This window comes from Moschus berezovskii, chromosome 4, assembly GCF_049115385.1.
Source record: "Moschus berezovskii isolate FMDL1 chromosome 4, NW_MosBer_1.0, whole genome shotgun sequence".
NCBI lineage: Eukaryota > Metazoa > Chordata > Mammalia > Artiodactyla > Moschidae > Moschus > Moschus berezovskii.
In genome coordinates this window covers 72,507,577-72,524,366 of record NC_142463.1, presented here as the reverse complement: position 1 = coordinate 72,524,366, position 16,790 = coordinate 72,507,577, and the positions used below count along the sequence as shown (strand labels likewise).

The 16,790-nt window shown below is 41.4% G+C and overlaps 1 protein-coding gene across 1 annotated transcript in view; it reads left to right on the top strand.

Annotated features, from left to right (window-relative positions):
* Positions 1 to 16,790, top strand: part of ABCA4 (ATP binding cassette subfamily A member 4) — a 105,228-nt gene that overhangs the window by 21,663 nt on the left and 66,775 nt on the right. The window contains exons 9-12 of the mRNA XM_088835509.1: positions 381 to 603; positions 7,480 to 7,701; positions 9,564 to 9,768; positions 14,475 to 14,540. Of these exons, the coding sequence (XP_088691635.1) occupies positions 381 to 603; positions 7,480 to 7,701; positions 9,564 to 9,768; positions 14,475 to 14,540 (716 nt within the window). The remainder of the gene's footprint in view (positions 1 to 380; positions 604 to 7,479; positions 7,702 to 9,563; positions 9,769 to 14,474; positions 14,541 to 16,790) is intronic.

Below are 16,790 nucleotides of genomic sequence, written 5' to 3'. Positions count from 1 at the left end.
CTCAGATGGTAAAGAATCCACCTGCCAATGCAGGAGACCCAGATTCAATCCCTGGGTCAGGAAGATCCCCTGGAGGAGGAAATGGCAACCCACTCTAGTATTCTTGCCTGGAAAATCCCATGGACAGAGGACCCTGGTGGGCTACAGTCCATGAGGTTGCAAAGAATCGGACACAACTAAACAACTAACATACAATTTTGGGGGAGCAGAGTGCAATATATTAAAAGATTCAAGTCCATTGAATGCCCAGTGGAGATTTTTCTGCCTTTTCCCTCCACCTGGGCTTCATTCTCAATACATTATTTCATTACTCAGACATTTACTCTACCTCCACCAGGTTCAGGGCAATCTACTGTTCTTCTTCTCTCCTCTTGCTTTAGTTTTATGATCATCCTGAACCGCTGTTTCCCTATCTTCATGGTGCTGGCCTGGATCTACTCTGTCTCCATGACTGTAAAGAGCATTGTCTTGGAGAAGGAGTTGAGACTGAAGGAAACCTTGAAAAATCAGGGTGTCTCCAACAGGGTGATTTGGTGTACCTGGTTCCTGGACAGCTTCTCTATCATGTCGATGAGCATCTGCCTGCTGACGATATTTATCATGGTAAGCCAGATGGAGAAGGTCCAGAAAACCTTGAATAGTTTTCTTCCTGTTACTTTCCTTCCTGTTAATGAACTTGTACCTAGATTAGTCATCTCACCAACAATGATAGCATGACATGTAGCTGCCTTGCCATTTAGGCCAAGGTGGAAGACAGAGAGACAAACTCTTCCCCAAGGAGCCACTGTATCAGAGCATCTTCCCTGCCCCCACTTCCTGCCTGGGGAGCCACAATCTATTAATAGATAGACTATCCAACCCCATTACATGAACTATCTGGAAAAGCTGCTGTGAGCAGATCCCAGACTCAGCTGACTGGGTGGTTGTATGTGCAAAGGGTTCTATCTTTTCAAATACAGAAGAAATGAATCTAAGGAATGTTTTCTTGGGATTACTGTCCCAACCACTAGCTGGAGTGGGAATGTGGAGAGCCTTTTCAGTATATTAGGAGAGGAGATCTGGACTGTTTATTAATGACCATCGTGGTCACTCCATTCGTTGCTGACCAAAGAACATTCTGATGCCTACAAAATCTTGGATAGAATTTGGAGTCCATCCTTTCTCAGTGACAGATGTTTTATCAGTGCAGACAGCATGCATAGGTCGTTATCCACAAATTTACAGCTCCCATGCAAGCTAAACTTATATAAAACTTTATTTCATAATACCCTTTTGTGCTTCATGTTTAACTCCTCCAAATAGATGACCTTTTGTACTTGTTAAGTGATGGGACATAAATTTAGGTAGTTTTTACCTTTATTTGTTGGGATTGAGTATAAGGCTTAGACTTCAGGCTTTGCAAGCTTCTGATAACTTGTTGTGCCTCTTTGCCATCGTGCTATTAAGAGCTCCTTGCACTGAGCAATATGTGTGCTGATGCATAGGCTCTGGCTATGCATGTCCCTTGCTTTTCTGGACCATTCCTGGTGGCTACTTGATCCAGGAATGTTCCATCACATATCTTGTCCAACCAACACATATCCAGTTAAACCAAATCCTGTCCCTTCTCTTTGCAGTAAACTGTACTAAGTCTGAATGGTTTTGGTGTAAGTGTTACATTGAGATTCAGTGAGCAGTGGCCTTAGCCAAACCCTGGGCTAGAGCCCTATCAAATCCAATGCTGATTTTGAAGTCAGCCTGCTCAGTCTGACCAGACCCAGATGTAGCATTAAATACCCAAAGGGTCCTGGAGTTCCACAGAGAGGAGGGGAGAAGCTGAGTAACTTGTCTTCCTCTAGGGATCTTTGTTCCTTCCCACCCTTCAGTCTACTCTTTTCCTCACTACTAAGACATTTAGTGTCCTCAGAATCAAAGGAGTCAAAATACATGAGCATCTGACTCGTGCAAAATGCATAAACATGCATGACACTTTGTAATGGCCATGAGACTTGTTGCTGATAAGTGGCATTGAGATTTGCTTCCCTAAGAATGGGCATTAGGACTTCAAAGCTTTTAGGACGTGAGGTAAAGAATGTTTATGAAGACTTTCTTGTACAAAGGGGCTTCTCCTTGTGGGAACCAGGACATTGTTCCAGTGGTGGCGGAAACAGAGCTTTCCATAACAAAATAGGATTTTCCTTTGAATGACGTTCTCATCTTTCCCCTGTCCTTACTTCCCACTTCAATTATGCAGGAAAGAAGCTGGAAGCTGGGACAATGGAAGGGTTCCATTGTTACTCAAGCTATTAAAACAAAAAAGAAAAGTGGTCATAAGAAAAAGCCAAGGCCAACCACTTTCATCTCTGTTTTAAGTCAATGAGAAATTGTATAGCCTAGAAGTTTATAGGACCTTACTTTCATCTGAGATAAGAAATTGATTTCATTCTTTTGAGATTAACAACCATCTTAAAGGTCTTCCAGCCAAAAGCCACGTCTTCAGTCAGGGACTTGCTTTTATTGAGTTGCATGGCATTAAGTATAAGGAGTGCGATTTCCAGGGTAATGTGGAGAGTTCTTTCATGAAAAATCAGGCCTCTGAGTCTTAATCATGACTTTATTTAGATTTCCTCAAAGTTTGCTTTTAGTTAAAAGTAGAGCTCTTTTCTACCTCCTTTGCCATTTGTTTTATTCCATTTTTCAATCTGTTCTGTCAGTGCCCAGTAGGCACGACAGCATGAAGGAAGAAGAAATGGTAGCAGCAGGAGGTAAGTGGCACATTTTTTTGTATTCACATCTTACATGCACATTACAGATATTGCTCTAGAGGAGAAAATGTCAACCCACTCTGTTATTCTTGCCTTGAAAATTCCATGGACAGAGGAGCCTGGTGGACTACAGTCCATGGGTCACAAAGAGTTGGACATGACTGAGTACACACATCAGTTTCAGATTCAGTTCAATCGCGCAGTCATGTCTGACTCTTTGCGACCCCATGAACCACAGCACGCCAGGCCTCCCTGTCCATCACCAACTCCCAGAATTTACCCAAACTCATGTCCATTGAGTCGGTGATGCCATCCAACCATCTCATCCTCTGTCGTCCCCTTCTCCTCCTGCCCTCAATCTTTCCCAACATCAGGGTCGTTTCAAATGAGACAGCTCTTCACATCAGGTAGCCAGAATATTGGAGTTTCAGCTTCAACATCAGTCCTTCCAATGAATACCCAGGACTGGTCTCCTTTAGGATGGACTGGTTGGATCTCCTTGCAGTCCAAGGGACTCTCAAGAGTCTTCTCCAGCACCACAGTTCAAAAGCATCAATTCTTCTGCACTCAGCTTTCTTTACAGTCCAACTCTCACATCCAAACATGACTACTGGTTAAAACCATAGCCTTGTCTAGGCGGACCTTTGTTGACAAAGTAATGTCTCTGCTTTTTAATATGCTGTCTAGGTTGGTCATAACTTTCCTTCCAAGGAGTAAGTGTCTTTTAATTTCATGGCTGCAGTCGCCATCTGCAGTGATTTTGGAGCCCAAAAAAATAAAGTCAGCCACTGTTTCCACTGATTCCACATTTATTTGCCATGAAGTGATGGGAACAGATGATATGATCTTAGTTTTCTGAATGTTGAGCTTTAAGCCAACTTTTTCACTCTCCTCTTTCACTTTCATCAAGAGGCTCTTTGGTTCTTCTTCACTTTCTGCCATAAGGGTAGTGTCATCTGCATATCTGAGGTTATTGATATTTCTCCCGGCAATCTTGATTCCAGCTTGTGCTTCATCCAGTCCAGCATTTCTCATGATGTACTCTGTGTATAAGTTAAATAAGCAGGGTGACAATATACAGCCTTGACGTGTTCCTTTTCCTTTTTGGAACCAGTCTGTTGTTCCATGTCCAGTTCTAACTGTTGCTTCTTGACCTGCATACAGGTTTCTCAAGAGGCAGTTCAGGTGGTCTGATATTCCCATCTCTTTCAGAATTTTCCACAGATTATTGTGATCTGCACAGTCAAAGGCTTTGGCATAGTCCATAAAGCAGAAATAGATGTTTTTCTGGAACTCTCTTGCTTTTTCAGTGACCCACGGATGTTGGCAATTTGATCTCTGGTTCCTCTGCCTTTTCTAAAACCAGCTTGAACATCTGGAAGTTCACAGTTCATGTATTGTTGAAGCCTGGCTTGGAGAATTTTGAGCATTATTTTAATAGCGTGTGAGATGAGTGCAATTGTGTGGTAGTTTGAGCATTCTTTGGCATTGCCTTTCTTTGGGATTGGAATGAAAACTGACCTTTTCCAGTCCTGTGGCCACTGCTGAGTTTTCCACATTTGCTGACATACTGAGTGCAGCACTTTCACAGCATCATCTTTCAGGATTTGAAATAGCTCAACTGGAATTCCATCACCTCCACTAGCTTTGTTCGTAGTGATGCTTCTGAAGGCCCACTTGACTTCACATTCCAGGATATCTGGCTCTAGGTGAGTGATTATCTGGGTCATGAAGATATTTTTGTACAGTTCTTCTGTGGATTCTTGCCACCTCTTCTTAATATCTTCTGCTTCTGTTAGGTCCATACCATTTCGGTCCTTTATTGAGCCCGTCTTTGCATGAAATGTTCTCTTGGTATCTCTACTTTTCTTGAAGAGATCTCTTGTTTTTCCTATTCTGTTGTTTTCCTCTATTTCTTTGCATTGATCGCTGAGGAAGGCTTTCTTATCTCTCCTTGCTATTCTTTGGAACTCTGCATTCAAATGGGTGTATCTTTCCTTTTCTCCTTTGCTTTTCACTTCTCTTCTTTTCACAGCTATTTGTAAGGCCTCCTCAGACAGCCATTTTGCTTTTTTGCATTTCTTTTTCTTGGGGATGGTCTTGATCCCTGTCTCCTGTAACAATGTCATGAACCTCTGTCCATAGATCATCAGGCACTCTATCAGATCTAGTGCCTTAAATCTATTTCTCACTTCCACTGTATAATCATAAGTGATTTGATTTAGGTCATACCTGAATGGTCTAGTGTTTTTCCCCACTTTCTTCAATTTCAGTCTGAATTTGGCAATAAGGAGTTCGTGATCTGAGCCACAGTCAGCTCCCGGTCTTGTTTTTGCTAACTGTATAGAGCTTCTCCATCTTTGGCTGCAAAGAATATAATCAATCTGATTTCGGTGTTGACCATCTGGTGATGTCCATGTGTAGAGTCTTCTCTTGTGTTGTTGGAAGAGGGTGTTTGCTATGACCAGTGCGTTCTCTTGGCAAAACTCTATCAGCCTTTTCCCGATTCATTCCGTGCTCCAAGGCCAAATTTGCCTATTACTCCAGGTATTTCTTGACTTCCTACTTTTGTATTCCAGTCCCCTATATTGAAAAGGACATCTTTTTTGGGTATTAGTTCTAAAAAATCTTGTAGGTCTTCATAGAACTGTTCAACTTTATCTTCTTCAGCGTTACTGGTCACGGCATAGACTTGGATTACCGTGATATTGAATAGTTTGCCTTGGAAATGAACAGAGATCATTCTGTCATTTTTGAGATTGCATCCACGTACTGCATTTCAGACTCTTGTTGACTGTGATGGCTACTCCATTTCTTCTAAGGGATTCCTGCCCACAATAGAAGATGGTCATCTGAATTAAATTCATCCATTCCAGTCCATCTTAGTTCGCTGATTCCTAGAATGTCAACATTCACTCTTGCCATTTCCTCTTTGACCACTTCCAATTTCCCTTGATTTGTGGAGCTAATATTCCAGGTTCCTATGCAGTATTGCTCTTCACAGCATCAGACCTTGCTTCTATCACCAGTCCCATCCACAACTGGGTGTTGTTTTTGCTTTGGCTCCATCCCTTCATTCTTTCTGGAGTTATTTCTTCACTGATCTCCAGTAGCATATTGGGTACCTACTGACATGGGGAGTTCATCTTTCAGGGTCCTATCTTTTTGCCTTTTCATACTGTTCATGGGGTTCTCAAGGCAAGAATACTGAAGTGGTTTGCCATTCCCTTCTCCAGTGGACCACATTCTGTCAGTACACACATACATAGTCACATACACACACACACACACACACACAGATATTGCTACTTGGTTTCTCTTCTCTACTTAGAGAAACCCAGTGCTTTAGGGTACCACTACCAAATAATCAGAACCAATTCAAGAGGTAAAGCAATATGTACTTTTATGTTCCCAAGAAAAGAACAGGACTATCTATACATATTTGGAGTTATGTGAAAAGGTTAAAAATCCTTATAGGAGGCCTGTAGCTAAGGGTCGGACGTGACTGAGAGGCTTCACTTTCACTTTTAACTTTCACACACTGGAGAAGGAAATGGCAACACACTCCAGTGTTCTTGCCTGGAGAATCCCAGGGATGGGGGAGCCTGGTGGGCTTCTGTCTATGGGGTCACATAGAGTCAGACATGACTGAAGTGACTTAGCAGCAGCAGCAAAAGGGAAACAAGTAGGCTTGATCAATTTGAACACCTCAATTTATCCGCTGATGTAATTGGTTAGCAACTCACTTATTAAAAATAGCTAGTTTGGTTCAATTTTCTACATAGCCAGTGATTGACCTATTAGTTAACATGAAAGGTACTGAGTATTGTCCACAGGTTCTATGAAATGTATTTCTATCATATCATGTTCTGCAAGGATTAATCAACGTTCAAGTGTTGTGGATTAACTATAGACATTTTCACCAATGAGAGAGGCAAATCTCAGAATATAAGTATAAATGATTAAGTCAGCAGACCAGGTGGTGGTGGTTTAGTCTCTAAGTCGTGTCCAACTCTTGCGACCCCATAGATTATAGCCTGCCAGGTTCCTCTGTCCATGGGATTTTCCAGGAAAGGATACTGGAGTGGATTGCCATTTCCCAGGACCAAAGCAAAATGTTAAAACTTGTCGGGTGGTCTCCCACCTCCCTCTTTTGTTCCTCATCCATTCAGTATATCACAGGAAGTACTGATGCTCCAACACCCCCTTTGCAGATCTTCCTCCCTGCTCGAGGCTTCTTCCTCCACACTGTCCTCTTCCCAAGGATCTCATTACTGAACGATAACAATTACTCAGTACTGATAGGTAGCTTAATATGTTACCCTCCTAGGAGAAAATGACATGGTTAGAATTAAAGGACCTCACCATATTGAGTATTAAGTGTGGAAAATTAGACACTAACAGGGTCCCTGGTGGCTCAGACGGTAAAGAATTTGCCTGAGATGCAGAAAACTGGGGTTCGATCCCTGGATCGGGAGGATCCCCTGGAGAAGGGAATGGCTATCCACTCCATTATTCTTGTCTGGAGAATTCCATGGACAGAGGGGTGTGGTGGGCTACAGTCCATGCTATCACAAAGAGCTGGATATGACTGAGCGACTAACACACACTGGGCTCATGGGAAAGATCCCTTTGGGGCAGAGGGCTTCTGAACACACAGAGATCACTTCCTACAGGGGTGGGGCTCCTGGATGTGGGTGGAAATTACTGACTCAAGTGGCCACTTTGGTTTCAGCATGGAAGGATCCTGCATTACAGCAATCCATTCGTCCTCTTCCTGTTCCTGTTGGCTTTCTCCATTGCTACGATCACGCAGTGCTTCCTGCTCAGCACCTTCTTCTCCAGGGCCAGTCTGGCAGCAGCCTGTAGTGGTGTCATCTACTTCACCCTCTACCTGCCACACATTCTCTGCTTCGCTTGGCAGGACCGAATTACAGCCGACGTGAAGATGGCTGTGGTAAGGGACCCTGGGTTTACCCCTAGAATATGATGCCTTCCATTTGCAGGGTGTGTAGCAGTCTGAGAGGACCGGCTCGCTCTTTAGGGGTTCCACTTTGCCTTCTGGCAGAAATGGACATAAGGTTTAAAGGCACAGGTCCAAAAGTGGGAGTAGTCTTCATCTTGAGCTGCCTCACAGTGCCTCCTCACCAAACCTGCTTGATGAGTCCGCCCTGGGAAGTACCTGAAAACCAGCTCAGCTCATGGGTCCCTTGGTGTATCATCAGAGGAGAACAAGGGGGCCCATTTCACTCAGTTCTTTATTCCCCCTAGCATTTGAGAAGATTCATAAGAGATGTAGCTTCTCCCTTACTATTCTGCCCAGAAAGATGTTTCCATAAATTAAAAGCTTTTGTTTCTCTAAAGAACTTGAATCAGAGTAGTTCTAATGTGTCTTTGTCATTTTCTACCAGGGCACTCAGAGAGGGGTGCACAAATGAGCCAGTTGGGCCCTCTTCCCAGGAGAGGTCTCCAGAAATTGACTCTGGATTGCCTGAGAGACCTCTTCACAATGCCCAGACAACATGTTTTGTTTTTTTTTTTTCTTTTCTCTAATTGTTTTCAAAGATCTATGTCCACTCTCTCATTAACCAGACTAAATAGCTTCTAAGCCCTCTAGGGTGCAAATTTCTTTGTCCTCCAAAATCTCCCTATCCATGGCTCTTTGTACAATGCGGTTGAGAAAGGACTGTCACCTGCATCTCACTGGAGAAAATTTAAGTTGAACTTTTTCTCATGACTCTAGCTTATTTGGCTCAAGTGCTGCCAGGGCATCTGCCTTTTATTTCTCATGTTAAATAAGAATTAGTTACTGTCGTTTCTGGCACCTAATTTTCTAACATGATCACAATGGGCAAGAAATTCTTATAACTCTGACTGTTGGCAGAGCTGGGCTATCTTGGTATACTGTGTAGACAGTAGGTACTTAGAAGCCACAACTAGTTCCTTGCATGTGTGAATCTACCAGGAAGCTATAGTTCTGGCTGCTCTGTGGACCAGATTTTTTAAATGGTTTTTGGTGTAGTTATACCTAGGGAATCCCTTCCTTCTGCAGAGAGACACTCTGAACCCCATCCTATGTCCTGCAGACTAGAGGTAGGCCTCCCAGCAGAGCAAGTGGGAATAACTCATCCCTCTGTATGTGCATATGTGCTTTCTGCCATGCCAGGGAGCAGCTGTGGGGATGTGGCTGGGGGACTTCCTCTTTAGACTTTCTGCATACCACCTATGCAGTTACTTGTGCTCTTCAAGGAGATTCTAAGAAAAAGATTTTCCCTAGTCTGGAAATGAGAAAAGGTGATAGTCATTATAACCTGAGGGTTTTTGGCCTAACATTGCTCAGGAGGTCATGAGACAATATCCTGTCTAGCCTTCTAGTCTGCTCTAGAACACTGATGACCTTATGGACACTTCTATTGGGATTCTCATAAAGCAGCTCAAGTTAGCTTCTTTGTTGTACCAAAAACTGTGGGATTTTATGAAAGGTAGGTAGAAGCAGGGAAAGGTAAGCAGACAAGCTTGAGGACCTTTGGTCCTTTGCTGTGTTGTGCTATGTTGTGTTGTCTTCCCTGGTGCACAACTGTGGTCCATTGGACAGGTGAAAGGTGGCCAAGCAGGTATTGGGCAGGGGTCCCTGAGGCCTGAGAAGTCTTCCCAGAACTCTCTTCCTGTGGGAAGACTGCCTTAACCCCTCCCTGGGGCGGTCTTACACCAGAATACATTATAGACCCTCCATTGGCCTTCCTCCCTACCTTGTGCGTTCTGTTGGGTTGGGTTAAAGATCCTCTGCTCATCTCTCATGCCTTCTTTGCCCCACTGCAGAGCCTGCTGTCTCCTGTGGCATTTGGGTTTGGCACTGAGTACCTGGCTCGTTTTGAAGAGCAAGGTGTGGGGCTGCAGTGGAGCAATATTGGGAATAGTCCCATGGAAGGGGATGAATTCAGTTTTCTGATGTCCATGAAGATGATGCTCCTTGATGCTGCTCTGTATGGCTTGCTTGCCTGGTATCTTGACCAGGTGTTTCCAGGTAAGGGTCTTCCTCCATAGGGTAAAGGTAATTATGTTCTTTAGTTCCTCTGCCTTTTCACCCTAGTTTAAATCTTAATCAAATATCCCATGCTTTTGGATTGGAAGAATTAATATTGTTCAAATGGCCATACTTCCCAAAGTAATCTACAGATTTAATGTGATCCCTATTGAATTACTCCAGTATTCTGGCCTGGAGAATTCCATGGACTGAATAGTCCATGGGGTCGCAAATAGTCAGACACGACTGAGTAACTTTTAGTTACTCACTCACTATCAAATTACTCAAGACATTTTTCACAGAACTAGAATGAATAATCCTAAAACTTATATGGAACCATGAAAGACTCAAAATTGCCAAAGTAATCCTGAGGAAAAAGAACAAAGCTGGAAGTATAATCTCCCACACTTCAGACAATACTACAAAACTATAGGAATCAAAACAGCATGGTATTGGAGCAAAAACAGACAAACGGATCAATGAAACAGAATAGAGAGCCCATAAGTAAATCCCCACACCTACACCCAATTAATCTTTGATAAAGGAGGTAAGGATATACAATAGGGAAAATACAGTCTCTTTAGCAAGTGGTGTTGGGAAAGCTGGACAGCTGCATGTAAATCAATGAAATTAGAACACACCCTCACACTGTACACAAAAATAAACTCAAAATGGTTTAAAGATTTAAAATATAAGACATGATACCATAAAACTCCTAGAAAGGGATATAGGCAAAACACTCTTGAACATAAATTATAGGAATGCTTTCCCAGGTCAGTCTCCCAAGCAAAAGAAATAAAAGCAAAAATAAACAAATGGAACATAATCAAACTTCTCAGAGTTTGCACAGAAAAAAAGGCATAAAGCAGAAAGACAGTCTATGAACTGGAAGAAAATGATTGCAAGCAATGCACTAGGCAAGGGATTAATTCCCATAACATATGAAGAGCTTACACAACTTGACAGCAAAAAAACAAACAAACAAACAAAAAAATGGGCAGAAGACATTTATTCAAAGAAGAATAGACATTTATTCAAAGAAGACATACAGATGATCAATGAGCTCATGAAAAGATGCTCAACACTGCATCTAAAGAAATGCAAATCAAAAATATAGTGAGGTCCTAGTCAGAATAGCCATCATTAATAAGTCTACAAATAACAAATGCTGGAGAGGGTGTGGAGAAAAGGGAACCCTCCTATACTATTGGTGGGAATGTAAATTCATACAGCCACTATGGAAGGTAGTCTGGAGGTTCATTAAAAAACTAAAATTAGAGCTGACATGTAATTCATCAATCTCATCCCTGGGCATATATCCAGAGAAAACTGTAATTTGAAAAATATACATGCACCCGAATATTCAAAGCAGCACTATTTATAATAGCCAAGGAATAGAAGCAAACTATATGTCCATTGACAGAGGAATGGATAAAAAATATATATACAATGGAATACTACTCAGCCATAAAAAGAATGAAATAATGCCATTTTCAGTCATGTGGGTGGACCTAGATATTGTCAAACTGAGTGAAGTAAGTCAGATACAGAAAGATAAATATCACATGATATCACTTATATGTAGAATCTGAAAACATGGTGCAAATGTTTTGTTATTTACAAAAGAGAAATAGACTCACAGGCATAGAAAAGAAACTTATAGGGACTTTCCTGATGGTCCAGGAACTAAGAATTTGCACTCCCAATGCAGGGGGCCTGGGTTCAATCCCTGGTCCAGGAACCAGATCCCACATGCCACAGCTGAAAAAATAGATCCTGCATCCCACATGTTACAATGAAGACTGAAGACCCTGCATGCCACAGCTAAGACCTGGAGCAGCAAAATAAATAAAAATAAATAAATAAATAATTTTTAAAAGAAGAAAAAAAAATGAACTTACGGTTACTAAAGGTGATAGCAGGGTGGGGGGATAGATTAGGAGTTTGTGATTAACATATACACAATACTATATATAATATAGATAAACAGCAGAGACAGGGAACTATATTCAATATCTTGTAACAATCTATAATGGGAAAGAATCTAAAAAAGGAATATATATATAGGTATGTGTATAGCAAAGTGATTCTACCAAAACTAACACATTTTATATAAACTATACTTCAATTTTTTCAAAATCTTATTCTTTCTGAAGTCTTTCAGCTTGAACTCTCAGAACCCATATTTAAATCTTAAATCCAGGAACCAAAAATCCATCAGTGAATGCTTGACTCACCTTTAGAAACAGATTCCGAATCTGATCCTTTGTCACCACCTCTACACAACCTTCTTCCATCATCATCTCTTAGCAGTCTGTTCTCCACACTGTGTTCAGACAGATCCTTTCAGAATCTAGGTCAGGTGGTATCAATCCTCTGTTCAGATTCTTCAGAAGATGTCAGTGTAAGATGCTGAACTCACCTTCCCTCATAGAGAACTGAGTCTTCAGCTTCATATGGAACCATGTCCTCTTTTAAAAAAACCTAAAGTCTGGCTGAGTGATAACTACACATCGGGCAAAGCAGGTAGGGGAGACTAAGACACAGTTTCACCATAACCCCCACCCTTGGCACAGTGATCCACAACCAGGAGGGATCTCAGAACCCAACACCCATTTGCTACTTGTATTCATCATAATATTGGAAGCCCTAGCCACAGCAGTCAGACAAGAAAAAGAAATTAAAGACATCCAAATCAGAAAAGAGGTACATTTATACACAGTAACATTTGTAGATGACATTATGTACAGAAAACTCTATAGGCTCCATCAAAAAAAAAAAAAAACTGTTAGAACTAATTTAAAAATTCAGTAAAATTGCAGGGTAACAATTCCATACACAAAAATCTCTGAGCACTGAAGAATTGATGCTTTTGAACTATGGTGTTGGAAAAGACTCTCGAGAGTCTCTTGGACTGCAGGGAGATCAAACCAGTCCATCCTAAAGGAAATTGGTCCTGAATATTCATTAAAAGGGCTGATGCTTAAGCTGAAGCTCCAATACTTTGGCCACCTGATGCGAAGAACTGGTTCATTAGAAAAGACCATGATGCTGGTAAAGACTAAAGGCAGGAGGAGAAGGGGATGACAGAGGATGAGATGGTTGTATGGTATCACTGACTCAATGGACGTGAGTTTGAGCAAGCTCCAGGAGTTGGTGATGGACAGGGAAGCCTGGTGTGGTGCAGTCCATGTGGTCACAAAGAGTTGGACACGACTGAGCAACTGAACTGAACTGATGAATAGCAAGGGCACTTCTATCATTCAGGAAACTCCAAAGGTTTTAAGAGCTCTGTACCAGGAACTGTGGACAAAGATCAAGTATTATTTTATATTCTACATACACCTCAATATATCTCTTTTGGGGGAAGAGAGAGTCAAGGGACATAATTCAACCTTATAATAGTGAATTCAAAGAAATATACTTGACTTTCTCACCCTCCATTTTTTCCATCTCACTGGGCCATTAGAGAGAGGTATAATAAATGAAAATTAATTAGATTGAAAATAAAATTTATGTATATTTCTTTTAGCCAAGCTAAAGCTTTAATATGTTCAACCACTATGTACTAAGCAGCACCAATGTATTAGTCTCAGTAGCACAGGTTCTCAGAAAAGAAGGAGTGGAAAAAACTGACAGAAGCCTGTCCTTGAGGGATTACAGTCTAGCATTGGCATAAGGCACAGGGTAACTATTAAATAAGCAAAGATAATATTCTCACAAAATCAACATTTATAGGCAGCAAGCTAAAGGAACTGGACTAGAAACTTGGTCGTTTATTCTTTGAAACTCAAGTGGATCCAGTAGAATGGTATGGTTAAGATTAATGGTGTTGGGCTTCCCTGGTGGCTCAATGATGAAGAATCCACCTGCCAATGTAGCAGACACGGGTTTGATCCCTGGTCCAGAAAGATCCCACATGCCATACAGCAACTAAACCTATGTGCCAAAACTGTTGAGCCTTTGCTCGTCTGGGAACTGAAATTACTGAGCCCATACACCGCAACTACTGAAGGCTGTGTGCTCTAGAGCCTGTGTTTTACAACAAGAGAAGCCACCGCAATGAGAAGCCCATGCACCACAATTAGAGAGTAGCCCATGCAGTAGTAAAGAACCAGCACAGCCAAAATTAATTAATTAATATTTTTAAAAAAAAGATCAGTGGTTTTAGAACCAGACTACCAATGTTGGAATTCTTGAACCTCTATTAAATTAGCTGTGACATTGGGCAGAAGCTTCAAATTCAGTGTGCCTTAATTTCCTTATCGACAAGAATAGTAATACTACCTATCCCTTTGTGTCATTTTGGGGGTTAAATTATTTAGCACATTGAAGGGGCTCACAGTTATGTTTGACACAGAAAGAACATTCAACAAATGTTAGGGATTATCATCACTATTATTATCTGGTAACTGTTGAAAAGAGCATGCTTAAATTCTTTAATTAAATGGTTTCTTGGAAAACTAATGTTAGCTAAGATCATCAGCCTTAGCATTGCTGATTTCACCCCCTAAACATGACCTTTTGAATTGAAGCATATTAGAAGTGGTCTTAGAGGAAGCATGTGGATAGCCATGTAATGCTTCTGAACTATAATATATATAGTTACAACCTGAGATTCAGGTAGATAAATTCTAGATCTTATAGAACTATGGTGAGATTGAACTACTTAGGCTTTTTCTCTTTATTTGCCTATCTATCTTTAGGGGACTATGGAACCCCACTTCCTTGGTACTTCCTTCTACAAGAGTCTTACTGGCTAGGTGGTGAAGGTGAGTGTTTAAATATTTTTTTAATTAAGAAAGAAAAACAAATGTTTGAAATTAACTCCTTTCACTCTGTATGGGATATGTGTGCATTGTAAAGGTAGTTCTTACATGAAGTGTGAGATTCCTGATTAGTTAGCTATCTGCTGGGGGTTCTGTTACTTGGTGCATCATCACGGCCTCTGGGAGCCCCTATTTTGTGAGTGACTGGACCAGGGAGATGGCTGAGCATTGATAAGCCCTTGCATCCTGGTTGTGCCCAGTGGATTAAAGTGCAGGCTTAAAAGAAAGCTAGATCACTTGAGGATGCAAATGAGGCTTGCAACTTCTCAATTTAAAGCAAACAGATCTAAAGAATCTGGAAAAGAAAGTTGTGGTATATATACACAATGAAATATTACTCAGATATTAAAAAGAACACATTTGAGTCAGTTCTAATGAGGTGGATGAAACAGGAGCCTATTAGACAGAGTGAAGTAAGTCAGAAAGAAAAACACCAATACAGTATATTAATGCATATATATGGAATCTAGAAAGATGGTAATGACGACCTTATGTACAAGACAGCAAAAGAGACACAGATATAAAGAACAGACTTTTGGACTCTGTGGGAGAAGGCGAGGGTGGGATGATTTGAGAGAATGGCATTGAAACATGCATATTACCATATGTGAAATAGATGACCAGTTCAAGTTCAATGCCTGAAACAGGGCACTCAAAGCCGGTGCAGTGGGACAACCCAGAGGGATGGGATGGGGAGGGAGGTAGGAGGGGGGTTCAGGACCAGGGGACACATGTACACCCGTGGCTGATTCAGATCAACGTATGGCAAAAACCACCACAATATTGTAAAGTAATTAACCTCCAATTAAAATAAATTAACTAATTAGAAAAATAATAAAGCAGACAGATCTGGAGAGTCACAGAGGAATCCATCTTCTGCTGTGTCCCCTCATGTGCTTTTTTATTCCTCTCCACTTTTTCAAATACAAATACATTTATTTTCCCAAAGCAATAAGTTTATTTTCCTGGCATCCAGAGACTGGGGCAGACTCCCAGATTCCCTTAATGTTGGTCTTTCTTGTGATTGGGAAAGAGGGTTAAAAGGACATTTGCCCAGAATGCATCATAGATAAAATTTACCTTTCTTCCTGAACAGGACAGAAGCCAAGGGAGAGTTCTAGAAGTGGGGGATAGAGATTGGAGCTGTGGACTATAGACTCCTGTGAGGGATGAGGAGATAGAGAAATTCCAGAGCTGAGAGCTGGGGTCACCCCTGGAGCTAGGAGTCTCTGGAAGCAAAGGAGATGTTTTCCAACCTGTTTGTTCCTTACCTACTTGCTCTTTACTTTGTATTATTGGGCCTGGGCCAGGATTTAGTCTTTAAGCACTAAGATAGATGTTTGTTTTCTCTAGGGGATCAGTCTAGGACCTTTAAAAGTGAGGGTTGCCTTTTTTTTTTTAATGATTCAAACAAGCAACATTTCAACAGCTCAGTGTTTTTTTTCTTCCCATTATGTTGCCCTGTCTGTCTTTCTTGTCTATCTAGTAAACTTTTAAATTTCTACTATAATAAAGTTATAACCTATCATAAATGGGAATTTTCAACACAGAAGTCTGTTCCTGAAATGTTTCTAATTTCAGTGAGTATCAGGACTTTGTGGGCATGTTTTTCCCTCTATAATCTTAACAGATATGCTGCCTCTAAAAAGAAAAATCTTAAGACAAATGTGCGCCTTCAAAAATGAGTCACATGTATTTTTGCCAACAGAAGCTAAATATTTTTCACCTGTCTCACAGGCTAGACTGAAACAGATTCCTAAATTTCTCTAAAATTAGAAAAGAGCTGAGTTTTTCCACCTAATCCTCTCCTCTCACAGATGAACACATGGAGCCCAAGAGACATCTAATGTCTAACCCAGTTCCTGTTGGCCATTTTGGACAAAATCTGGAATTGGGACATGCATTTCCTGGCAAGGAACTCACTCCAGTGACTAGGAGAACATTTCCTCCTGCTATTTTACTGCTATACATTTAATGAAGTATGATGGCTAGTAAAGTGATCAAAGGGATTGTGGGAAATAGGTTTAAAAGTCCTTCAGCAAACAGAAGCAGCAGAGGGGGCCGGTCCCTGACGAGGGCCCAGTGCGCGGCACTCCACCGCACGGCCTGGAATCCACAGACAGCAGTGTGGACAGAGAGGCCTTGGGTGATGGCAGCATTAGACCATTCACCCTGCTCATGCATGTGCACCTG